Consider the following 27,669-nt stretch of genomic DNA (forward strand, 5'->3'; position numbering starts at 1 on the left):
ATTTTTTTAAAAACTAACACATTTGGGAGCTTTGCTATTTACTAAAGTCGGCGGGTTTTGGTGGGTTTTTAATCACGAATACTTTTTTGTTTGAAATTCTTTTAGATTTTTTTTTTAAGTTGTAGCCACGTCACCCTTTATAATCCATGCTAAAACGCTTTTCCGTGATCACGGAAATGAATTTCTGTGATTGCCTCATTCACGGGAAAAATCCGGGTCGAATCCGTGAGTCCTTTTTCAAATCAAAAATAAAAAATGAATCGCGCCATTTCCGGATTTTTTTTCAACCACGGCCGAGTAGTTGTATCCGTGATTGGGGGGTATCCGAGCATCACTGGCTGTAGCAACATCCTGGGAGAAGGTAGTGAAAAGCAGGAACATTACTGGTTGGGCATTCTTTAACATCTTGGTTTCTGGCCTAACCTTGGTCATCTGCCACATCTGTGTTTAAAGAGGAACTCCAGTGAAAATAATGTAATACAAAAAAGTGCTTTATTTTTACAATAATTATGCATAAATGATTTAGTCAGTGTTTGCCCATTGTAAAATCTTTTAAATCCCTGATTTACATTCTGACATTTACCACATGGTGACATTTTTACTGCTGGCAGGTGATGTAGCTGCTGCTTGCTGTTTTGGTAGTTGGAAACAGCTGTAAACCGCTATTTCCCACAATGCAACGAGGTTCACAGACAGGAAACTGCCAGGAGTACCATGGTCCTCAGAGTTTCTTGCGGGCGGGGTTTCACCACAATATCAGTCATACAGAGCCCCCTGATGATCAGTTTGTGAAAAGGAATAGATTTCTCATGTAAAATGGGGAATCAGCTACTGATTGGGATGAAGTTCAATTCTTGGTTGGAGTTTCTCTTTAAATAATGCCTTGAGACCTATTTATGATATAATGAATTGTTGTTTTTGCTCAACTGCATTTTTTACAGTATAGGAGCCATTTTAAATCTGACTCCCATGATGAAAAGTAGGCGTGTGTGGCTAATATGACCCTGAGTTTGTGTATGAGCTTAATATTGGCTCTATAAACTTCTGATGTGATGTTTGTGACTATGTTCTATAGTGCAAAATCCTTTTGTATTCACTTATTTCTCTCCTGCTCTCCCTGCTTGCAGGCTCTTTTTTGTTAAGATTATTTTAGGATTTTAGATGGGATAGGCACTTACAGAATATTGATCAATAAAGCTTTGATACTCATTGTTTCTTACCATATGTGGGAAGTTTGTGGTTTATAGCTTGTCTTGCACTTTGGCAAGTGAAATAAAAAGTTTATCAGCTCATCTATCCAGGTAAAGTCCTGAATCTGTTCAGAATTGTGCTTGGTGTCCTAACCCATAGAGGGCTTTTGGTGTTCTGGTTTGAATCCCTGATAACTATAATCAATTTATAAAAGGGTTGAGTGTTCAGCAATATTTTGAAATATTTACCCAGCTCCCTGTTACACGACTGTATTTGCACCTTCCTCCTCCACTTCCCATCTCTTTCATGCCACTTAAATATTCTCTACTGGCTTTCTCGGACAGAGGTAAATCCCAGCAAATCCTATTCCTCCTCCACTAAGTCCACCACTTGGCAAAAGCTTTTTAATTAGACTGTCATTTCTTTAAAATGTTTTGGGGTGCTGCTAATGTAGAGTACAAAGAAGGTTATTTTTTAAAAACATGACATATAAAGCAAAGTAGGCACTGCCAAAGTACAGCATCTCCATAAAAAGTCCCCGAAAAATTGTACAATATTGTGTACAGCATTAAGATGTCACCTTAAGCTGTGAATTGTTACCCTCTAAGCTGCATATAAAAAACAACAAAACTGAAAAACTAACATTTGCACAAAGCTTTTCTCTTGCCGGACTCTAAGCCCTTGAGAGCTGCAGTCACATTTCCCCACTAAAAAAAAACAAAAACAACAAAAAACAAAAAAACACACAATGTTACCTTTTAGAGGCCAGCAATAATCACAATGTTTTTGGGGAGAGAGAGACCTGGAAAGATCATTTAGTCCTTAAAATGTTCTAAATGTATTTAAATCTAACCTCAGGTGTAAAACACACAGCCGTGTAATTATTTATTTAACAAAAATAAATCAAAGCTAGAGGAGCCATCTGTGAAGATTTATTTATACCCCCTGATTCAGTACTTTGTAAAAACCATAGTAATTGTATTCTGTAGTACATTATTGGGTAGGAATTTTGGCCCATTCCTTTTTACAGCATTGCTTTAGTTCATTTAGGTTTGCAGGCATTTGTTTATACACATTTCTCTTAAGGTCCTGCCACAGTATTTTGATTTAGTTGAAGGTTAGATTTTGACTGAACCATTGCAGCACCTTGGCCCTGATTCAATAAACTTTACTCGCAGACGATTCACATCTATGCATTAAAAGGGAAATAAAAACTTAAGATGCTAGCATAATATTGCCTCTGTTTAACTCTAGTAAGGCCACATCTGGAATATGGAATTCAGTTCTGGGCACCACATTACAGGAAAGCAGGGATGGTCGTAGTCAGCCAACTTCGCTACGCTGGAACTACGCGTAGTTTTACGCAATTACGTTTCGCCAAACTATTACGTTTCGCCAAACTATGGCTTCGAACTCAAATTTTTGCTTCGTATGCATTTCGTAGACTATGCGTTAAAATCTGCCATTACGCGTAGTGCGAAGCGTAGTGTAAGCGGATGCTTATGCCCGTATGCAGAAAATGTTACGCATTGATTACTATTTAAATGCTTATACTGGGAACTTTTCTATGCGTACATTCCCCTTTCCAATGCGTAAATTTGTAAGCATACAATCGCACATGGAAAATTAGACGCGAGTAACGCATAGTACAATAAATTCGTAAGCGTAGTTTTGAAATTTCACCTACGAACTGCGATGCGTAGATGCGAACTACGATGCGTAAATTCGCACTGGCATAGTTTCTGCTCATCCCTGCAGGAAAGATATTGCAGTTTTAGAGCAGGTGCAGAGACGAGCAACAAAATTGATATGTGGGATGGAAGGTCTCACTTACCAAGAAAGGTTAGATAAACTGGGTTTATTTAGTCTTGAGAAAAGAGGGGATCTAATTAACAAGTATAAATACATCAGAGAGCAATATAAAAGCTTGACTGGTTAGCTTTTTGTCCCTAGGCCTTCTCAAAGGACTAGAGGACATGATCTGTGCATGGAGGAAAAATGTTTTTAGCCATTTATTTAGGAAAGGGTTCTTTACAGTAAGAGTGATTAAGATGTGGAATGCATTGCCACAGGAAGTAGACATGGCAAATTCTATACCTGCATTTAAAGGGGGCTTAGATGCTTTCCTTGAGTTGAAAGACATCCATGGCTACAATTACTAGGTAACGCCCAGTGATGTTGAGACAGGGATTTTATCTGATTGCCATCTGGAGTCGGGAAGAAATTTTTCCCCTTTTGGGGCTAATTGAACCATGCCTTGTAAGGGTTTTTCGCCTTCCTCTGGATCAACAGGGATATATGAGGGAGCAGGCTGGTGTTGTACTTTGTTCTCTGGTTGAACTCGATGGACGTATGTTTTTTTTCAGCCCAAATAACTATGTATGTAAGTAAGACATTTCTCAAAATACGTTTGATATTACTTTTCACCTACTGTTTAGTGCTTTTTCAATTGTTAGATAAAATGAAAATGGTAGAAAACTCAGAGAACAAATTTATTGAATGGGGGCCCTTGATTCTGTTCTGTTAAAGATTTAAGCTTCAGATCAACATTCGGTTGCATGACCTAGTTTGCACCAAGCTTTATCAGTCACAAAGATAACCTCACATTGACTGTAGAATACATTGGTATACAGAGGAATTCATGGTGATGACTGCAAGGTGCCCAGGTCACACAGTCACAAAAAATGACCAAATAATCCCTCCTCCAACACTATGCTTTACACTACACTACTTTACACTACACTACTTTACACTATGCTTTTTGTATGATGTACTGTTGCTGATATGCAGTGCTGGTGTGTATGTTTTTGAAAACCTGGCACTGTGCAATATGACCAAACCTCTCCACTTTGGTCTCGATTCTCCAAAGGACATTGTTCCCAGAATCTTGTGGTTTGTTCAGATGCAGCTTTGCAAACCTAAGTTCTGTTGCCATGTTATATTTAGATAGCAGAGGCTACAGAGCTGCAATACTGTCCACAAAGAGTTAATCTCTCAGTGCGGAAGTGGGAGCAGTCAAGTTATCAGCTCTGTGCTCACAGGAAAAGGCTAGGTGGTGCTGCCTCCCATCTACTCCCAGATTTACCCATTTGGCATATTATAAGATTGGGGACCTAGTTTAATAAAACGACCAGAGAGACCAGTCCTATTCAAAAAGAGCTACAGGATGTAGTAAATATATTTACTAGAGAAAGTTCACTTGTGCAATGCATTGGCAATTCCCGCAACCTTACTGTAATATGCTGTAAAGAAATGAGAGGCTGAACTGGGTTTCTACGCTAATTTAAAGCTCAATATTATTAAAGATTGCTTAATTGTGCAGTTATTATATGTATTGATATTTTTATTAAATCACCTTTCTCCAGGACTGCAAGACAATCCTTGGTTGTGTGACTGCAGTCTTTATGAAATGGTTCACTTTCTCAACTTCCCATCCCCTGCTGTGGCATTCATAGAACCTCGTCTAAAGTGCTACTCACCGCGCAGCCTAGCCGGTGTACAGTTCAGCCAAGTTGAGCTACGGAAATGTCAGAGTCCTGTTATTCACACTTCTGTGGCAAAACTCAAGACAATGGTTGGCAGTACAGTTCTACTACGGTGTGGTACCATGGGAATTCCAATTCCTGAGCTGAGCTGGAGAAGAGTTGATGGAAATCAAATCAATGGATCAGGTGGGACCATTAACACATTTAGATAAAAAAAAAACTTTCTTTTTCTAAACTACAGGATGTTGATAAAATGCAAAGGAGTATAATTTTCTCCCATGTAACTTTGGAGTAATTGACAGTACATTTACTTTTATATTTTTCCCCTTCACTATTTGTTCTATGTAGTCTGTTGTAAATTCATGTTTTAAGCCCCATACACACACTCAACAGCTGTCTTTTATGCAGCACAATTATCAAACAACTTTGTTGTAAAACAAGTTGAAACAACCCAAAAAAAGTTGCTTGCTATTGTTCACAGAACTGAGAAGACTGAGAAGACATCAATCTAATTGTAGGATTGGTGTCTTATAAGTCTTATCAGTTGTGTGAAGAATAGCAAGCAACTTTTTTTGGGTTGTTTCAACTTGTTTCACAACAAAAGTTGTTAGATATTAATTGTACTGCATATAAGACAGCTGTTGAGCGTGTGTATGGGGCTTTAGCGGCTTAGTAGTTGGAATGATAAGAAAAATGTGCACAGCTGATAACTTGCCTGATTGGCCTCTACTTTCTCATTTGCAACCCGATTATCTATCACATTTTAATTGTTTGATAATATGTATACAGAAAAGTGTTTGAAATACTAATAGGCAGAAATGTGTTTGCAGTGGTTCAGTATTATGTATTTTATCGTAATCTAAGTTCCATTATAGTGCAATATAGCCTAGATAAGACATACCAAATGTCATCTGAAGCCACAATAAACCAGTGACTATTAGTACTGGAGGGAGAGATCGTACTAGAGTAGACGTGGACCAGATGTACTATACATAATTGCTGCTGCTCCAAGTCTTTTTTGCTCAGCTGATTCATCTCTGACAATCAGTCTGAGCAATATTTACAGCTAAGGAGCCTATAAGCACTGAAGTTTGATAACCTAAACTCCACCCCTCAGCCACACCCTTAGGTTGCCCTCTTTTCTTTGGAGATAAAACCATGCAAGATAATGAAGAGAATTCTAGCAATATGCAGATATTACCAATGACGTGCAGAATTTATCAAATATGGGCCAAATTTACCAATAAGCAGATAATACAAGTCACAAGAAACTGATGCCAATAACACAAAACTTGTAATGGTGGATTGCTTCTTACCTGCCTTCTTCACAGGCAGATAATAAGAAACAGATTTCAGTGATAGGTAGATTCTAGTGATAGGAAGGTAGTGCTAGGCAATATGGATGGTCAGTAAATTGATGCAAATATAGTTGCATTTTGTCTGCAGATTATTATTATTATTATTTAGTATTTATATAGCGCCGACATATTACGCAGTGCTGTACAGTGTATATATATATATATATATATATATATATATATCTTGTCACTAACTGTCCCTCAAAGGAGCTCACAATCTAATCCCTACCATTGCCATATGTCTATATTATGTAGTGTAAGTACTGAAGTCTAGGGCCAATTTTAGTGGGAGCCAATTAACTTATCTGTATGTTTTTGAAATGTGGGAGGAAACCGGAGTGCCCGGAGGAAACCCACACAGACACGGAGAGAACATACAAACTCTTTGCAGATAGTGCCCTGGCTGGGATTCGAACCAGGGACCCAGCGCTGCAAGGCGAGAGAGCTAACCACTACGCCAATGTGCTGCCCACATGAACTCAATCAATATTAGCTGCAATGACATTTGATTGGTCCAATCAGCTCTGGGGCTCAATACTGTATAGATGCATGGAAATGTTGTTGCCTAGCAATGCATCTATACAGCAGTGGGGTCCCCAAACTGTGTGCCCTGGTGATCGCATGCAATCGCTATAGAGGCACAGGCTGGCGATAATGGTATGCTACATGCCCAACCAGTGATGAAATATGGCATGTATGGTATTGATTTAACCAGGATGAGCCAAATAATGTATTTTGGGGTGTTTTAAAACTGTAGTACTTGTTATGTAAAGGTTAGGAAGGGGAGAACATGGAAAAAAATGTGTAATTTTTGCATTTACCAATTCTTGATAAACTGCCAGTGAAATTAAATAATACTGGTACTTAAAAAATATTACCCTAAGAAAGCATTGAATGTTATGAAAAAAAAACAACATACAATGCTGCCCATAATTATGCTTACCCCTGGCAAATTTTGACTTACTTTTATTCAGCCAGCAAGTAATTTTTGTTTTCAATATTTTTTATTGATTTTATAAACAGAGTGAACAAGTCAAACAGTTGTACATATATGGTTCTTATAAAGCAAGTCATGGTTTGAAGGCGTTCTGGCAGCTTAAGGCATCATGTACCAGAAGGGTCAAACCCAAACATACAGTATGTACTATCATAACAAAAAATGAACATATAACAGAGAACCTGATCCTTATAGGCTCCACAGTGGTCAGGACTGGGAGCTGGCGTTTACAGATAAGGCTAAAGGAGAGGAGGGAGAGGCTAAACTGTCCCTCTATCCTCTATGTTCCCCGTCCCCTGGCCAAGGGACTGCAAAGGGAGAGAAGAGGGGGCAGGGCAGGAAAAGAAACAGAGGGGAAAAGGGGTGAAAAGAAGAAGAGAAAGAGAGAGCAGAGCCCAGAGGAGTCTAGTATGCTGTAAATAGGTTAGCGTTTGTGTTTGGATACTCCAGGTCGATCCAGGGTTGCCAAATGTGGAGGAATTTGTTATGTGTGTTACGTAGGACACTGGTTAATTTCTCATTGACCATAAATTCTGACATGCGTGCTTTAACCTCCAGAAAGTTTGAAGGTGTTTTCTTCCAGTTCCTAGCTATTGTCATTTTAGCAGATAGAAAAAGGAAGGATGCAAGCTTGTTTTGGTTCGCCGTGAGACCTTCTACCTTGCCATGGAATAGAGCTATCCATGGATCCTTTCGTATGGTAATATGGAAGAGGGACTGTAGAAGGCCAAAAGTCCTGCTCCAGAAACGAGTGAGGCGTGGGCACTGCCACCATATATGGTACATTGTGCCCTCCCTTCCACAACCTCTGAAACATTTAGAGTCAATAGCTGAGGAAAGGATATGTAGTCTTGAGGGGACAAGGTACCACCTGGTCAATACTTTGTATGCAGATTCTATAGCGTATACGTTTGTGGAGCAGCTGGCTATACGTGACCAGCAGTCAGCCCAGTCTGCTCTTTCCCTATGTTGATCCAGCTCTTTTTCCCAGCTCGAGATATATGGGTGTAATCTGGCGGATTCTGGGCGAGAGAGTCTGGAGTAGATACTAGAGATGGAGCCAGGGCCGGATGGACTTCCAAGGCACGCACCCTCGAAAAAGGAGGTCAGCAATGGGAGTTCTTTGTCTCGTATGAGGGCGGAAATCCAATGTCTTATCTGTAAAAACCTGAAGTATTCATGTGGGGGAGGGTCAAATTTGTCTTTAACCACTTCGCCATATCTGGACGCATATATCCGTCCAGATAGGCAGTGGTGCTGCAGCCGTGTGCTGCGCGCGATCGGGCGCGCGCCCGCGCGCGCTCCCGCTTCCTCCCGCTGCCCCCCCGATCAGTGAATGGGAATATAATTCCCATTCACCGATCTAAGTCCCCGGCAGAAATACCGACGCTTTCTCATCAGAGAGCGTGGTATTTCTGCCCCCAGGAAACAACTTCTCTTCATTTTAGTTCCTAGATGCGACATCGTTCGCATCTAGGAATTTTTTGAATGTGGCCATCTTGTGGCCAAATAGTAAACTGCACCCACATACCTGTATTGAATAAAAATACATTATATTACATCTAAAATTGGCTATTTACCTCCCAAACTAAAATTACCCAAATACATTTTTGTATTAAAAAAAAAATAAAAAAAATTACAATTAAAAAAAAAAAAAACTACATAAATAGTTACCTAAGGGTCTGAACTTTTTAAATATACATGTCAAGAGAGTATCTTATTAAATTTTTTAAAATTATAAGCTTGTAAATAGTGATGGATGCAAATTGAAAAAAATGCACCTTTATTTCTAAATAAAATATCAGCGCCATAAATTGTGATAGGGACGTAATTTAAATGGTGTAATAAGCTGGACAAATGGGCACATAAAATGCATGGGTTTTAATTACTGTAGCATGTATTAATTTTAAACTATAATGGCCAAAAACTGAGAAATAATGATTTTTTTCCATTTCTATCTTAATCTTCCTGTTAAAATGTATTTACAGTAAAGTGGCTCTTAGCAAAATGTACTACCTAAAGAAAGCCTAATTAGTGGCGGAAAAAACGAGATATAGATCAATTAATTTTGATAAGTAGCGATAAAGTTATTAGCGAATGAATGGGAGGTGAACATTGCTCGGATGCATAAGATTTTCGAAGCTGTAGGCTGAAGTGGTTAATGTCCGTCCATGTCAGGAGGCCTCTTCCTGTAAGGAAGTCTTTGACTAGGAGAAATTGGTGGTCCCCCCACCATTTAAAGGAGTCAGGGTTATCGTAACCCGGTGGGAAAAGAGGGTTATGTATGATTGGGCATAGGGGTAAATGTGGGGATTGCAGTCCTCCTGAGTACCTGAATGAGTCCCAGGTCACTAAATCTGAAGTAAGGAATGGGCTTAGTTGTTTTGGTCTAAGATGCCTCGGAATCCAAAGGAGGGTGCGTAACTTGATGGGGTGACTATCGGGCATATCTAAGAAGGTCCAGAGTGGGGCATCGTGCTCCTTATATAGGGATAGGAGACGGGCTGCTATGGCTGCTCTGTAGTACAACAGTAGGTTGGGAGCTCCTAAACCTCCGTCTAGTCTATGGGAGAGCAGAGTAAATTTGTTGATTCTGGACCTCCGGCCATTCCAGATAAAATTCAGTATTTTATTTTGGAGTAATCTCAGGAAGTGAGGTGGGACACTGGTAGGGAGTGTCCGGAATAGGTATAAGATCTTTGGCAGAATGGACATTTTAATGGTGTTTATTCTGCCAAACATAGAGAGCGGTAATTGAGACCATTTTGTCATTAGTGTAGTCATTTGCCTGAGAAGGGGAGGATAGTTATGCTCAAACAGCGTGTCTATCTGTGGAGTTAAGGTAATCCCTAAGTAGGGTATGGTATTGGCCCATTGAAAGTCCAGAATCGAGGAAATTTCCTCCTTGAGGGCAAGGCTTACGTTTATATTCATCGCCAGGGATTTGTGGGTGTTAATAGTGAGGCCTGAGATGTGTGAAAAACCTTCCAAGAGAGCTAATAGGTTAGGGATAGAAGTCAAGGGTTGAGTGATAGCAAGAAGCATGTCGTCAGCGAACAATAGGGCTTTGTGATGGACTCCAGCACATTCTATACCTGAAATATTTTCCTGCTGACGAATGGCTATGGCTAGCGGTTCTAGAGCTAGGATAAATAGCAGGGGTGACAGGGGGCACCCCTGCCTGGTACCTCTCTGGATTTGAAAGTGCTTTGAGGCATGGCCTATGTATCGAACATTAGCAGTGGGTGAGGAGTAGAGCATCTTAACCCAAGTGAGAAAATGGGTACCAAAGCCCCATTTGTTCAGAGTGTATTCTAGGTAGTCCCATGACAAGGTATCAAAGGCTTTATATACGTCTAGTGAGAGGAATAGGCCAGGTAAATTACGGGATCGGAGAAGATGGATAAGATGCACCGCTCTTCTAGTGTTGTCACTAGCTTGTCTGCCCGGTACAAATCCGACTTGATCTTTATGTATAATCTGAGGGAGAAAAGAGTTTAATCTTTGGGCTAAGATTTTCCCCAAGATTTTGAGGTCCGCGTTAATAAGCGAAATGGGACGGAACTGATGGGCTTGTAGTGTTGATTGCTCAGTCTTGGGTATCATTGATACTGTGGCTTGTAACATGGAGGTTGGGGGTGTCTTGCCACTACGTAGGGCATTGAAACATGCTGCCAGTGTAGGGGCTAAAAGGTCTGCATATTTGCGGTAGTACGTGCCCGAGAATCCATCCGGACCTGGTGTTTTATTTTATTTGGTTTCAAGGACTTAATGGCTTGAAGGACATCGAGAGTGGAGATTTCTGAGTTAAGGGCCTCGATGCTGGGCTGTGGAAGGGAGGGTAGCGGGAGGTTAGTGAAAAGGTTGTCAGCTGCTTCTCTAGGGAAAGGTGCCTCTTGTGTATAGAGTTTAGAGAGGAAGGAAGAAAAGACGTCCGTGATGGTTTTGGGGTTAGCCGTAACCGTACCAGATTGCGTGCGAATCCTGTGGATGGGTGTGACGGGGGGTCTGTTTTTCAGTCTACGGGCTAGAGGGGTTAGTGGTTTGTTAGCGTAAAAGTAGTAAAACTGCCGTCTCCAACGGAGCTGTCTCTCTACCTGTTCGCTAAGCAGGAGGTCCAGTTCAGTTCTAGCTTTGTTTCTTGAGGCCCTATTGGTAATTGTGGGGTGTGCTTTCCATTGTGCTTCAAGGAGTTCTAAGTTGGCCTGTGCTTCTTTAATCTTAAGGCACCTTTCGCGTTTAATAGAAGATGCTAAACTGATGAGATGTCCTCTCATTGTTGCTTTATGGGCTTCCCAAAGAGTGTATGGGGAGGTGACTGACCCCTGGTTCTCGGAGAAGTACTGTGTGAGGTGTTGCCTGATTTGATCAGAGTGTATTTGTTGAGATAAAAGAGAGTCGTTGATTCTCCAGGGGTAGGTGGTTCCTTTTGGTATAAATGAAATGCATGTCAGTGAGACCGGGGAGTGGTCAGACCAAGACACTGTAAGAATTTTGGCTTCTGTGACGTTTGGAATGATTGATTGGGGAATAAAGAAGTGATCTATCCGGCTGAAACTGTTATGGGCATTAGAGTAGAAAGTGTAGTCGCGCGTGAGTGGGTGAAGTTCCCTCCATATGTCTATTAAGGTATACTCAATTAGTTTCTGCACTATTTTAAGGCCTGTAGACTGTGAGGATGCGTATGGGGGTTGGGGTTGGGTATCCGGCCTGTATCTGTCTAAACTGTGATCCAAAGCCATGTTGGTATCACCGGCCATTAAGATAGTCCCTTTTTTGTGATGGGTTATTACCTGTAATAAGTGGCTAAGAAACTGTTCTTGGCGTGTGTTGGGGGCGTAGTAGTTCACTATGGTTAATTCCTGGTCATAGTTGACCAATTAAAAGTAGATATCTGCCTTCGGGGTCTGCAATTTGTTTTTCGCAATGAAATGGTAGACCTTTTTTAAAGCAGATGAGAACTCCTTTAGTTTTATCATGGGCACATGCAGTGTAGAAGTCGGGGTAGTGTTTACTCATAAATTTAGGACAGGAGGAAGTGGCCAATCTGGTTTCTTGTAGTAGAATGATATCAGCTCTACATGATTTGTAGTATTGGAACGCTTTAGAGCGTTTTTGGGGAACTCCAAAACCCTGGACGTTATGTGAAATGAAGCGGAGTGGGTTAGACGCCATGTTGGATTCGCTGGTCGCTAAGGTAAGCATCACTCCAGGGGACTCCAGAGGGCTCGAGCATAAGAGGAGGGAGGAAAAGAGAGAATAGAGGTGAGAGAGCAGGGACAGTAAAGAGGGGCAGGATGGCCAGAGTCGGGGAGTATACAAGAAGGCACAAGAAGATCTCCCAGAATGACTCTAGGTCATAGTTGGGAGTCATAGTGGGGGTCGCAACTGCCAGCTGCATGGCTGGGTAATGAGGCGGGAATGCACGGGCATTCCCCAGGTGAAGAGGCATAGTGGTTGTAAAACCCCGGACAGTAGAGGGGGTACCAGAGGCGAAGTCCAATTGTTGTTCCAGGCTAGGCCATAAAGGGGTAAATTTGGGGGTGTCGGTGGCTTGCTAAAAACAGTTGATTCTCACAGGTTACTTGTCAGAGTAAGGGGTAATTAAAGCAAGCTCCTTCGGGAGCGTGCTGAGGAGCCTATTAAGAGAGACATCATGTTAGTTAATAGTGCGGAGTTATCATACATCCCATGGGGACTTCTGCATAACCCGGGAGAAACAGACTAGCGGGGCCTTTTGCAGGGGTAGGGGGAGGATAGGGAAGGGGGAATTCGTGTGGATCTCTCTCCTGTGTGCCCAGTTAGTGGAGCTCCATCATGATGTTAATAGATTATAGATGTGGGGGTTATAGGTCCCTAGGTAAGTTGTAGGTGTGGGCGCGCTGCGCCTTGAGGTTCAGTAGTAGCCTGCAAAATGCTCAGGAGGTGCCATCCAGAGTTGCCTATTAAACGCAGACTGGTATAACAGCGTACGTGAGAGCTGCTGGGGGGGTATAGGGTGTCAGGCACCATAGTGAGCTGTCACAGGAGGAGAGGGCACAGCTAAGGACTCATCGGCTTTGTGTATGATAAAACCTCATCGGAATATTAGTATGCACGGGAACATGTCCCGCGGGCTGACAGGCAGGAAAGGGTGGAGGAAGGTGGTTAGGGGCCGGGTAGGGGGCATGATCTCGTGCACATCCAAGCAGACGACACATGCACATTGCAATATTTCATTTGTGCTTGGCTTCTGTAAGGAACTCCTGATTAATGCTCTTATGGGGTCTGACCAGGATGGTGCCCCAAATAACGGTGAGGCGCCATTCCTGCCAGAGCATGGGGCCAGGCATCAGTATATACTGTTCAATGCAATATCTCTTAACCAATAACAGTTACAGTAATTTGGAGGTTGCAAGCTGATATAAACCTTCAGGCGTGTGTGTCCCGGCTGGAGCGGATGCGGCCCCCTCAGCGTTCTCTCATGGCTATATAGTTGCTCTCTGTGTAGGATAAGGGAAACCATGCTGGGGAAAAAAAAAAGGGGGGAAAGCGTCCTCCATCCTAAGTATATCATGACAGGGAACGCTTTGGGGCCCTCCACACCGTTAGATCGTGGCGGGCTGCCTGCCGTGAGAAAGGTAGAGGTGACACCTGCATTGTTTCCTATGGTGTATTGGAAGAAAGGAGTCGTTGGGTGAAGGCTTCCTGCTTGCTCAAACCGGGGACCCGCCGACACCGAGAGCGACACGCAGGTTTAGTCAATGACCAAGAATATAGCGTAGTGTGGCGGGAGTCTCGCGTGGCGCCTCCTGAGTTAGGTGCGGCCAGGGCCGGCGCATAATTTGAGTGTCCCGGACTGTTAGACCATTGGGATTTTAATAAAGGCATGCGTGTCCCTGTTTCCATGCCGGCCAGTCCCGCATTATGTATGGGGCACGTTACTGGGCGAGCAGTATGCTGGTGAGGTGGGCAATTGGTATTAGTCCCTATTGGGAGCAGTTAAGATGGCGCCGATGCCCGGGGCTAGACAGAAAGATTTTGTGTGGTCTGGGCTTGTGTGGGCTCGGGGGGTAGCAGTGCGTAGCAGGAAAACTTCCCCTATAAGCTTTCTCGAGCTTTCTCTCGTACAGGTATCGGCAGGAGTGGATTTTAGGTATCCCTACATCTTAAAGTGGCAAATCAGTCACTCCTAGCGGGTGGTAAAAAGTCGCCATGTTGCCAAGGTGTCGCATCCGCCACAGCCGGGAACCAATCTGTACAGTGCATAAAACATTCTTGAACATCATTCTAACCCCGAAGTCTAGCATTGAAATGTATAAAAATTGACATGAATCCTCCCTTCAGTGGATAGCAGCGATCTAAGAGGCTTTTTTATATGCAATAATAACAGCAGTTATGCATGGGGTGCAGTTAAAGAAGGCTAACACAGATTAAGCAGGGTGAGGTGCTACCCGGGCCAGGTGTGGCTGAGACTTCAGCACGGTGCAACGTGCAATCCTTGGTCCTGCCGTGAGGCCTATAGTGAGAGTTATTACTGTGGACGATCAAGCGTGTTCACGGTGGGCAATCTTCCACTGAGTTGTGCAGGGATCTCCGGAGGGCCTGACTAGGTGGCCCACTCACAGGCCCCCCAGTAAGGCTTAGTCTGATAAGGCGCTCCATGTGCTTTCTAGGAATCGGCAACTCACTGTATATTGAGATGGAAACCTCACCCCGGGAGTGTACAGTTCATGAGTTATAGTGATAGTGTCACCCGTTCCGGGTGTGACCTGGTCTACAGCATAGAGCGATATGGGTTTCTCGATCCAGTAGACCATAGAGAATATGATGAAGGTTATCCCCGCAAGTGTCTGAGTGTCTTTACGACGGGCAGTCCTCCTCCAGATAGGGCTGTGGAGGGGTTAGCTTAGCGGTCCGCGTGTAGGCCATGGGTAAGGCCTAGTCACGCGGGGCACCATGTCCGGGTTATAGGGGTAGGTTGCCAGGTGTATAGTGACGGGGAGGCCCCATTCAGATAGTACGTGCAACAGTGCCCATGGTGAGTGGAATTATCACAATGTGCAATCTTCCATTAGTTAAGGGAGCGGAAATGTCGCATAACCTATAAAAGTTGTACTTACAGTTTGAGGCTTCATCTAGACATTAATGTACCTCGTGATCAGATGATGGGGTGGCCTCTGTTCACGGGGCCCCGGAACGGACATCGGGGTGAGTACCTGAGGAAGGCTCAGGTTGTCAAATCATTTTCCTTTCAAGTGCTGCGGCACTAACGGTAGGGTAGAGTGCATGGTTTAGGGACTCTCGCTGCGGGCTGGAGACAGGTTGCGGTTCGGAGATAGACCACGAGCGGAGGGCCTCCTCTGGGGGACTCGCTTCCATTCCGAGCGTGATGTAGATGGCCGTTGTGAGTCTTGCGATCCAGGTGGTTGGGAGCGGTTAGATTTCGCTTCTGGGGAGACAAGCTTCAACTTTTCAAACAGCCACTGCGCGTCATCTGCTGTATTGGCGCCATGTGTGCGGCCGTTGTAGGTAAAAATGAGCTTGAATGGATGCCCCCATTTATATTTGATCCCTTGGGAGATCAGGATGTTAGTGAAGGGCTTCATGGCTTTTCGCTTCAGTAATGTTGACTGTGCCACATCGGGGAAGATTTTGTACGGATGGGACTGAAACTCCAGGTCCTTTTTCTCCCATGCGGCTCTCAAGATGGCCTCCTTCGTCTTGTAGAAGGTAAATGCAATCACAATGTCGCGTGGCGTGCCATCAGGGCGTTTAGGGCCTAGCGCCCTATGGATCCTGTCGAACTCGAGACGTTCGATTGGGATGGAGGGCACAAGCTCCTGAAAGAGGGCTGTGGCTGTGGAGTTGATGTCCTCGATAGATTCCGGGAGGCCCCTGATCCGGAGGTTGCCTCTGCGAGCTCTATTTTCAGCGTCCTCCTGCCTGAGGTGAGCATCCGCTAGATCAGCCTTCATGTTGGCATTATCTGCTTTTAACTCCACGATGTCCTGCTCATGGGCTTCAAGCACTGTTGTGGCATTGTCGACTCGTTCCTCTACTTCTTCTACCCGCGAACCCAGTTTAGTGAGCTCACGGGTGAAATGCGCGGCCAGCTTTGTGGTGGCGGAGTCGAGTTCACGGTGGAGCTCGCGTTGCAGCAGGGACTTGATTTTATGGAGCAAGGTAGCGTCCCGGTCCGGTATTTCGGCTTGAGAGGTTTGGGATGTGGTCTCATCGTCAGAGTCATGGATGGGTTTAGCCAGCAAGTAATTTTTGATGAGAAATGACATACGTGTCTCCCAAAAGATACGACGATGTGCAAAGAGGCATTGTTATTGTGGAAAAAAAACATTTCTCAGTTTTTATTTACATTTGAGCAAAAAGTGTCCAGTCCAAAATTATTCATACCCTTCTCAATAATAAATAGAAACACCTTTATTGGCTAATACAGCAATGAAATGCTTCCTATAATTGCATACCAGCTTATTGCATGTCTCCACAGATATTTTTGCCCATTCATCTTTAGCAATGAGCTCCAAATCTTTCAGATTGGTGGGTCTTCTTGCCATCACCCTGATCTTTAGCTCCCTCCACAGATTCTCAATTTGATTCAAGTCAGGACTTTCTTCATCACTTTTGCTGTGTGTTTTGGGTCACTGTCATGCTGAAATGTCCACTGGTAACCAAGGCCAAGTTTCTCTTAGGTCGGTGAATGGAAACTGTGTGAGCATGCGCCCCCTGCGGAATGCAGTGCAGTGCAGTGAAGACCTGCGGTGCAGTAACTAGTTAAAGTGTACTTAGCATTTTGCAATCTGTTCTCATATCAGAGCAGGGAGGGAAGCCTCCATAGGATCCTGCGGCTTCCCTCTCTTTAGGGAAGTAGCTAATTTTATACCACAGCTTTGGCTCAGGTACACTTTAAGAATTTCTTCTCCATTACTAGTCGTAAGTCATGATTTGTGCAACAGTAATACTGGCAGTGGTAGCTTGAGACTTTTCTCCAAATGTAAGTGCAATATTGAACAAACCATTAAACTCAAACCATTTTTACAGGATGGCATCTGTAGAATTTTTTGGGTTGGGATAGCGCAGTTTGGACAAATAGCACTTAATTTATAATTGTATTTATTTATTTTTTTGCTACATATATTTTATCAGTATTCCTGCCTACTGCTTTTTACATTTTTGATCAAAAAACAGGATGTATATGATGCGATAAAATATGAAAGCATATCTAAACTTATCTAAAGAAAAAAAGAAATCCTTATGAATTCATCTAAATATTGTTCAAATATTTCATCAAAATATTATAGGCCTGTGCATATTGCATCATGAAAGCTGATTTGCTATGTTTTCAACTGTTATTAAGAGGGAAGTGATTATTTTAGATACATTGGAGCAGTGATGGCTAACCTTGACACTCCAGCTGTGGTGGAACTACAAGTCCCGTGAGGCATTGCAATGCTCTGACAGCTCTAAGCATAACTCGGGTAGGCAGAGGCATGATGGGATTTGTAGTTTTGTTCCAGCTGAGTCCTTTAAAAATCTTTGCAATGAAAAATCAGAAAATAAACACAAGCAAGTTTAAAGCAGGACTGATTGTATGTTCACGTTTATCTCATCATACTTCATGACACTTCAGGTACCCTTTCGAGCATACATGCAAAAAGGGTGGCAGAAAAATATGGACGCTGGAAATAGTTGCTTCTGGAAAATCAGTAAATTCTCACAGAATCCTCCCTCTATGCCTAACCCTAACCAATCCCCCAACTGATTCCTAAATATAACCAACCCAACCCCCCCCCCCCCCCCATGATGCCTAACCAATCCCTCTCACTGATAACCCGACCCTAACAAATCCTCCTCACCAATGCCTAAGTTTAGACTACCTCCCCAATGATGTCTAACCTTAACCGATCCCCCCCCCACTTCCTTTCCCTAACCCCCCCCCCCCCAAAGTAGCCTAACCCACCCGTCCCATGCTGCAAACCCCACAATCACCACACTCACTGCTGTAAACAAAAAATATCAGGTATTGATGAAGTTTGGGCACCCTATAGGCACCCATGTACATGAAGGAAATTTGGGTGCCTGCCCGCTATTTTATTGGGCTCCACAAGCATCTAAATTTCTCTCCAAAACCTAACCTAATCCTAACAGATTAACATTAAGCAGCAATACCTAGAAAAGATTTACTGTCCAAAAGCTTGAGAATTTTCCTCCTATCTGGTGTAAACATTTTCCAGAGGTATAAAGTTCCAAAGTATGGTGCATATACTGCATGGTCAAAAATACAGTACAGTATTGCCCAAAAGCTGCAAGGTATACTTATTTCTGTTTCACCCATTAATTATGAGGACAAAAAAGGTAGCGCGTGATAGAAAGATATAATAGTAGAGAAAAAAAGAGATCCTAATGGTACGTACACACTTGCGACTATGGTCGTTTGAAACAGCAGCTTAATGATCAGTCTGCTGACAATCGGGTAAAGAACATTACCATTACCAAACAAACATTAAGTACATCGACGAACGAACGATATCGGCATGATGAGAAAATCCAACAGGACGGATCATATTGAACGACAATCGTTACAAAACTATAGTGTGTGAAGTTCTCTGCCAAGCACGATCCTTATAAGGGCCAATGCGTCTGCGCTGGATTTTGCCCCGCTTCTGTACTTCCTGTGTAGGGCGAGCCAGAACAATTCTTACATTATAAATTTTAAACAAACTTTGTTTTCAAGTTAACTATCATATATTCTTATCTATTGTAACCCCATGTTTGATATTTTTTTTAATTTTATATAAATATGTACGCAACATTTCCCTCTGATCGTTCTTTACTGCGAGAACGATCGTTAATATGTGTATGATGATTGCTGCATCCCATCGTTGCATCCCAGTCGTTCCAATATTGTTCATCTGGTAACTATTGTTCCTTGTAAATGATAGTTAGTGTACCATTAGAGTGGTTGTATCAAGCTGTTGCTGGCCTGGAATTCCTTTGCATTGCCTTGACATTTAACCTGGGATCATGTGCGTTGGAAGCATGACTGTAAGTATAGTTACCTCTCCTGGCTCCGGTAGCGATAATCCCATCTCCCCTTCTGCTTCAAGCTTCGTGCGAGAGCATGAGGTCTTAACTATGGTCACATGAAAGAGAGCCCCAGAGCCTGCCAGAGCCAGGAGAGGTAGCTATAATATGGGCATGCTTCCAACACATACTCTGCAGCATTTCCAATGTGCAATCTGCATGGGGGATCCTATCTTTATTGATACATTGATCTTTACTTGAGCATACGCCAACCCTCAACTTTTATCTCGTATTTTATGTATAAAAATGTTGGCTGATCCGCAAAAACACTTGACGTTTCCGCAGCAATAGAGCAGTGTGGAAAGGATTTTTTTGTACACTTATGACCAGTTGCTTTAATATAAATTATGTTGTAGATTCAGTAAAGCCAATTTTAGCTATGTACCTGTTTCACAATATTAATTAAGGTACCCTCATTGATTGATTATTGCTATTCTTTTGCAGTACACCAGGAAATATCTAGTGATGGAATGAGCTGGTCCATGTTAAACTTGCCTGCTGCCTCCTTCAAAGATTCTGGAGAGTATATCTGCAAAGCTAAAAACATTCTGGGAATGACAGAAGCCTATATTTCTGTCTTTGTCACTGACTCCAACACAACTGATGAGCCAAATGACAGTGGTAATTTGCAATATTTTGAAATGTACTAGTTTGACATGTATTATTTAAAGGAACACTATAAAGAAAGTCGTTTTGTGGCAGCATTGGTAATGGATATAAAAGCAATATAAATAATGGCATCTGCATATATTTCTCCTCTGTAGTGCCTTTTATATCCTAGGTACCTGTAAGTCAGTGTCCCCTGAGAACACTGACAGCATCGGGACAGAGGAATAGCCCACCTTTGTGGGTGATGCCTCTGATGTAAAAACTGGATGGCATGGCCCTGCCTCTTCCCCACAACACACAGAGATGTTTGAGGAGCGAGCAAGAGAACCACTCTTGCTCCTGTTATGCTGCTCACCCCCTCCCCAACGCGAGTTTTAACTCACATGGCCACCGCAGTAATTGCTGTGATGCCCACCAATAGGATGTTAGAGGAGCGAGAGTGTCTCTCCCTTCTCTTGCTCCTGTCCTTTCTTGTGCACCAACTGTGTCTGCTGCATCATTGAGCAAAGGAGGGCAGAAGTGTCCTGTTATGCTGCGCACCGTCTACACTAAAATATAACCAAATTGCTCTGCAGAATGGAATGTTTCCGCTCTCCTTTGCCTAGTTCTTTGCCATTGCATAGCAACAGCAAAACCTCCAATGGCGCGGCAGACACAGTGTTCAAAGAAATACATGACAGACATGTATTTCCTACTGACAGACATATTAGCAATTACTGCAGTGACCACGTGATTTACAAATGGGGGGGGGGCAGGGAAGGCTTCACTACATATTTAACCTCAATGACCTCACCTACAAAAGTGGACTATTCCTCTGTCTACTGCTTTCTATGGGAAGCAGTGGCGTAGCAATAGGGGTTGCAGCAGTAGCGACCGCATCGGGGCCCTTGGGTCAGAGGGGCCCTCCCTCAAGCACAATATTAGCTCTCTATTGGCCCTGTGTTGGTAATAATCATTTCTATAGATGCTTTAAATAGTAGTGATCATTAACAAACTGTTTCCCATCTCCTACTTGCACCTCTGACACTATTGTAGTCCTTGGCAGGTTTTGGTGCGCCATATCAATTGTTATGTATAGAGTGCTTGGGGGGCCCCATGTACAACTTGCACCGGGGCCCACCGCTTCTTAGCTACGCCACTGATGGGAAGCTCATTAAAGAAAAAAAACTACACAGCAAAAACATGATTTTTGTTCTCGCCGGCCCATACTGGCCACCACTATTGAGGCGGACGCCAGTCTGGGGGGATGAGATGTGATTATTGTCTTTGTTGCGATGTTCGGTGTCTGGCCGCCACTGTAGGTGGCCGCCAGACACCTGGCGTTAGTTTTGTCATTTGCTTTTTTTTTTTCATTTTTTCAGATTTCTCTTATTATATATTGTTGACACTCATTCCCATTAGGGTTAGGAGCATGTTCCCTTTTTTAATCTGAAAATATACGTTTAATGCGTAACCGGTATAGGCGATTGGATTGAAACGTCTATGGTTTAGACGATTTTTGCTTCCGGGTTTTTACGCGTACGCATTGACTTTAACCATATGCGGATCTCCAATTCGGATTTCCGCGTGGTAATTGGATTGGAACGTGGTTTTACGCGTACGTTTTTACGCATACGCATTGAATTTAACCACATGCGGATTTTCAATGCGGATTTCCACGTGACGGTTAAATGACTTTTTTTCTATTCAGAACATGCTCTACCCTCATTGGTCAGCCCTCCAGTGGCCATTTTAAAATGATTGAAGTGTATAAATAGATGTAGTTCCCCATCAGGTCCTCCACCAGATGGGAGGGCCTACAAGCAGGAACTTAGCCTAATTGGTTGATGACAGGGCGTCCAGACCATTCTGATTGGCTCCCTAGTAGAGCAAGGACTATTTAAGGCTGATTGTGTTTCATGTATTCAGAGGGCTTGTCAGCTTGAGAAAGAGAGGAGTCGCCTCTCGAAACGTCGCACAGACTTGCCCTTTTTGTCTTTCTGATGCTTTAAATAAATAAAAGCTTATAATACACTTGAAGACAGTGCTGGGTCTCTTCTCTTGGAGTTTCTGCTTGCTGTTCCTGGAGACAGAGGGACAACGACCAATAGCATGTCGCATTTAGGTGGTTGGGTGCTGCCTGTAACTACTCGTCTACTAGCAAAAACATATGCAGAGTACTTTAGACAAAGACAAATAACATTTATATCACACTTTTCTCCTGGTGGACTCAAAACATCAGAGCTACAGCCACTAGGACATGCTCTATAGGCAGTAGCAGTGTTAGGATGACGACTTGCCTAGGGTCTCCTACTGAATAGGTGCTGGCTTACTGAACAGACAGAGCCGAGATTCGAACCCTGGATTTCCTGTGTCAGAGGCAGAGCCCTTAACCATTACACCATCCAGCCACCACTTTTATTTATATTGCTTTTAAATCCATTAAAAATGTTGCCACAAAACTACATTCTTTGATATTTTTCCTTTAATCTGATACTTTAAACCCTTATTCAATTCACCTTTCCTCTCTTTTTTTTTTAGGGGATACTTTTTCATCTTCTGTTAAAAATATTTTTTCAGCACTGTGTAATTGAAAAAGTATCAAAAAGTAGTTAAAAATTGACTGCCAAAATTATTTTCTTGGTCTTGCAAGTGGTTTAACCACTTGATGACCCACCCTTTACCCCCCCTTAAGGACCAGCGCTGGTTTGATTGATCTGTGCTGGGTGGGCTCTGCAGCCCCCAGCACAGATCAGGGTGCAGGCAGGGAGATCAGATTGCCCCCCTTTTTTCCCCCCTATAGGGATGATGTGCTGGGGGGTCTGATCTCTCCTGCCTGCTGTGGGTGGCGGGGGGGGGGCACCTCAAAGCCCCCCTCCGCGGCGAAATTCCCCCTCCCTCTCCTACCTGCTGCCTCCCCCTGGTGTTCCGGGCTGCACAGGACGCTATCCGTCCTGTGCAGCCAGTGACAGGATGTGGTCTGTCACATGGCGGCGATCCCCAGCCGCTGATTGGCCGGGGATCGCCGATCTGCCTTACGGCGCTGCTGCGCAGCAGCGCCGTACAAATGTAAACAAAGCGGATTATTTCCGCTTGTGTTTACATCTAGCCTGCGAGCCGCCATCGGCGGCCCGCAGGCTATTCACGGAGCCCCCCGCCGTGATTTGACAGGAAGCAGCCGCTCGTACGAGCGGCTGCTTCCTGATTAATTAGGCTGCAGCTGGCGACGCAGTACTGCGTCGCTGGTCCTGCAGCTGCCACTTTGCCGACGCACGTTATGAGTGTGCGGTCGGCAAGTGGTTAAAAGCCATTTTATTGATAACAGGTCTTAAAATATCAGTAGAAAACCTAGGAGAAAAAAGTGAATTGAAAAAAAGGACCATTGGGTCCAACCGATCCAATGCACTTTTCGCTTAAAGTGACGCTGAATCGAAAAAAAACCCCAAAAACTTATGATATAATGAATTGTATGTGTAGTCTGGATAATTAATAGAACATTAGTAGCAAAGAAAGTCTCATATTTTTATTTTCAGTTATATAGCTTTTTGTTATATAACACAGCATCATTCTCTAATATTTGCAGTTTACAAACTACACTCTGCATTTCAAATTATGAAACAGCACAGCTAATGACCCTTACAACTTCCCTGCAATAATATCCTTTCTGAAGTTGACTTTAACTCTTTGATGTATAGTTGCTTTAGAAATAGCACTGCATTTGTTGGAGAGCCCAGAGAAGCTCTTTTGCATAGATACAAAGTGAAATTTCTTAAAGAGACTCTGTAACAAAATTTTGAGCCTTATTTCTTCTATCCTATAAGTTCCTATTACTGTTCTAATGTGGTCTGTCTTACTGCAGCCTTTCCTACTTGCACTGCCTCTGTAATAAATCTTATCTCCTTTCCTCTGTCATGTCTGTCGGGCTGAGGCTGGAATGTGTGGAATGTGCAGCACTGCTTGTCATTGGCAGAAGCTTTACACACCCCCTCCAAGCTCTGCATGAGTCACACAGTAAGCTAGTTCTCAGCCTATGATACTCTGGTTAGAAGCCAGTCATTTGTTTGTAAACACTGCCTAAAACTGTTAATTACAAACTAGGATTGCAGCAGGGAGTGGCAGAAACAGCACAGAGGGGCCCAGGAGAACATAAGGAATAGAATGGTATGCTTTTTATTGTAAGAATTTTAGAGTACAGATTCTCTTTAACTCTTCCTGTACTGGAAACAATGTGAGACTCAAATCTTTGTTACTACTGTTCTATTTCCTAGCTGTACTACTGATACAATTCATTATCTCAAAGTTTATTTTCACTTCAGATTCCCTTTAAGTTTTCTCCTAAAAGATAATTTTTCATGTTCTGCTTAAAATAATTTCTCAGCACTCTTCATTTAAAAATTACCAAAAAGTAGGTGAAAAAGTATTGTAAAAATTATTCTGAGTATTTCTTGCTTGCCTGTGGCTCAGTTAACCAAGTCCCAGAAACTAGATAACCGTAGAATGAATGTATGCACACTTCATTTAGGTAATTTCTTTAACCACTTTGCTTCCAGACCTTGTTTTCCCCTTATGGACCAGAGCAGTGTTGATGTTTAATCTATGTCCCTATTTAATCAGCCTCTAATACTTTTAGCTAAAGACCCTAAATAAGCCTATGCAGATCAGATGTTTCTGGCATTATTGTCTGATCTGACAAGATTAGCTGCATGCTTGTTTCTGGTGTTATTCAGACACTGCTGCAGCCAAATAGATCAACAGGGCTGCCAGGCAGCTGGCAATGCACAAAAGGAAATAAATATGGCAGCCACCGTATTCTTCTCACTTCAGTTGTCCTCTAGGCGACAGGGACTTGTGATAAAAGTAATTTATGGTGCATTTTATTCTGGGAGAATTGTATTTCTTATAAATATGTATTATAAATGTATTTTTTTGTGTGAAAGTGTTCCTTTTAAGGTCCGTTGACAAATACTGGTTTTGAAAAAATTATTGGTGATAGTTTGTGTGTTTTTGGTATTAGTCTTGGTTCCCACTTACTTCCACATCCCGTTCGGCCGTTGGGAGCGGACAGTATAATGTCTGCTCTGCTGGTCCACAGTGATGCGACAGATGCTCTCCGACATAGGCTATATGGGGGAATGCATCCACCTGGCCCGGGATTATTGCGGACTGCACAGAAGTGTCGTCCGCTTACTGACAAGGATACTGTATAACCATTGCAGCGTGACAAGTCTGAACTGCTCCTATGTATAACATAGCAATGAGTGGCGAACGAACAAAAAAGTCTGTTCTCGGCTCTAGAGGGAACAGAGTCTTATATCATATCTAACTACTGCACCACCAGAGTATTCAATGACAGGAAGCATGAAGCAAGTGCTGGAAACAAGTGTGTACCACATACACATTGTTGTGAAAACAAGTAAGTACCACATACACAATGTTGTATGCATCTTTATTGACATTTAGGAGCAGCAACACCAGCAGTGCAACACCATTGTTATGGCATTAGATTTGCAGCTCCACTAATGGACAGTTACTGATAAGATTAGGTAGAGCTAAAGAAGAACACAAAGGCACTAATGGATAGAAAATAATTTGTGGTGGATTTACATCATAACGGTTAGTCACACAAATATGAATGACTAGTCCAATATAGTACATTAGCAGTTTATATGAGTCCAGAATTGATCATGAATTTCTCATTCATATAAATTGTATGCAAAAATGTTTACTTGCATGTTAGTTGCTGTACATCTTATCTGGCTAGGTTTAGTGATTAATATACTTTGACTGTGGTGCTGTAAAAGCATCGTAATCAAAAACATAAGTAACCTAAACAAAGCAGTGTGGATTAGAAAAGCCCATCTATGAAGTAGACATTCAGAAAAAAACTCTTACATGTGGTAGTAAGAGTGGAGTGATTAATGTCATAAGTTGCTGGGTTAAATTTATGGTTACCTGGGATGACCAAAGAGATACAAAATCTTCTGAGTTGATGCAAATTGATGCAAATTTTTATACAAATGTATGCGGTTTGAAAAATAAACCAATCAATTTAAACCCAGGTTTAAATTGATTGGTCTTTTTTCAAGCTGCATACATTTACATAAAAATGTGCATTATTTCAGAAGTATTTGCATCTCCTTGTTCTTCCCTAATGGTTACATGCTATAAAGAACCCACACTCTTAATTGCACAAGCCAAAAGAGCAATACAAAAAAAACACTGTGCACCAGGAACAAAGTTGTGGGGGCTAGAAAAAGATCTTACCTGATCAAAGGAGTGTCAGAGCTTGGTACCTATTTGGCAACCAGAGTAGCCCAGATGCTATTTATACCTCTCAGGAACTTCTTGGAGGTGGTACTGTGAGACATGTGACATCATCATGTGATTGGAATAGATAGATGTTCTCTGTTCTGTACTGCAGGAAAAGAATCCACACTTAAATAAATGCTTTAAAATGTATAGTGTAGCACCTAAATATTGGATTTTAAGATTAAAATTCTTAAAGATGTATTACGTATTATTTTTGCAGGGAAACCTCTGTCTGCAGGAGGGAACAATGGCATACAGAGATACAAATTCAGTGGTAACCAAGGTCAAGACAGTGAAGTACAGAATATTAATCCTAACTCCGTTATAAGATCAGACACTAAGGATCCTGGTAACATTTTACTGAGTTCTGGAACAAAGCAGCCTGAGACAGAACGTTTGGTTAGAGGTGTTAAAGTCATTGGTGATACTGATCACAGTGTGTCTCTTGCATGGAAAGCTCCTCTTGCAAAAAATGTGACCGTTTTTAGTGTTCTGTATGCAATATTTGGAGAGAGGGACATGCGAAGAATAAACGTGGAGCCTGGCAAAACCAAAATTACTATAGATGGTTTAATACCGCAGACAAAATATATTGCATGCGTTTGTGTGAAAGGACTGATCCCCAAAAAGGAGCAATGCATTATCTTTTCTACAGATGAGGCTGTTAGCGCTGGTGGCACGCAGAAACTGATCAATGTTGTGGTTATCAGTGTTGCCTGTGTTATTGCTGTCCCTCTTACTTTGATAGTCTGTTGTGGAGCCTTGAAGAGACGATGCAAAAAAGGCTTCTGCCGGAAATCTAAAGATCTTCAGGACTCTTATGTGACATTTGAAAGCCTTTCCACAAGCAATAAAACAAAGACATCTGAAGGGGAATATTTGACTAGACACCATCCAGATGAATCAAACAGACTCTTGTCTGCAAGGTCTAGTGTAGACTCTGAAGCCATACCAAAACCTGATGGACAGCCAAACGAATTCTTTTGCTGATGATGGACTTGCACACTTCCAAGTATACTTTGGAACTGGCTTTTCTGTGCATACATATACAGTTTACTCATGTAAAAGAAGTTAATTCACAATGTGCCAGAACTGTGGATGTAAAAATGACTTGATTTTAAGCCTGTGGCTTCATTAAAGCTATAAACTCACAACATGTTAATATTTATTTCAGTTACAAGGACTCTGGATATTCATACAAGACTTTGATGGACTTTATCAAATTTATGTTTAAATCAGTTGACAAAGCAGTGAAAGAGGCATACTTACATTCGTTCATTGACTATCTCTTATCAGCCTATTAGGTGTCCCAGAGGTCAATAGTTCATGTATTTTTTTCTCTCCCTGCCCTCAGTTGTATTGTGCCAGGAAAACTTTTAAGGCTGTAATTTGCTTATCAGTCAGGTACCGACAAGACAGAAGCTTTCACTTCCATGCCTAGAAATTAAATCTTTCAGGCAGCAAAATAAAACCAGTAAAACAGCCTGGTTATTAATGTTTTGTCTGTACATACACTCATCATGCCACATCGCCTCGGGTACACTTTATGGCCATTATTTTTCTTGCAGTTTCTTTTTACCTTCATAAGTATACAGTGCAGCCATAGTTACACAACTCTTTCAATGCCTACAGGTGTCACAGGCAATCTAACATTAGTATATAT

The 27,669-nt window shown here is 42.5% G+C and overlaps 1 protein-coding gene across 1 annotated transcript in view; it reads left to right on the forward strand.

Annotated features, from left to right (window-relative positions):
* LRIT1 (leucine rich repeat, Ig-like and transmembrane domains 1) overlaps positions 1–27,160 on the forward strand; it is a 44,508-nt gene extending 17,348 nt beyond the window's left edge. The window contains exons 3-5 of the mRNA XM_068258849.1: positions 4,557–4,862; positions 19,554–19,730; positions 26,227–27,160. Coding sequence (XP_068114950.1) covers positions 4,557–4,862; positions 19,554–19,730; positions 26,227–26,996 — 1,253 coding nt within the window. The 3' untranslated portion in view covers positions 26,997–27,160. The remainder of the gene's footprint in view (positions 1–4,556; positions 4,863–19,553; positions 19,731–26,226) is intronic.
* The last annotated feature ends 509 nt before the right edge of the window (positions 27,161–27,669 follow it).

The sequence above is a fragment of the Hyperolius riggenbachi genome, chromosome 10, assembly GCF_040937935.1.
Source record: "Hyperolius riggenbachi isolate aHypRig1 chromosome 10, aHypRig1.pri, whole genome shotgun sequence".
Classification (NCBI taxonomy): Eukaryota; Metazoa; Chordata; class Amphibia; order Anura; family Hyperoliidae; genus Hyperolius; species Hyperolius riggenbachi.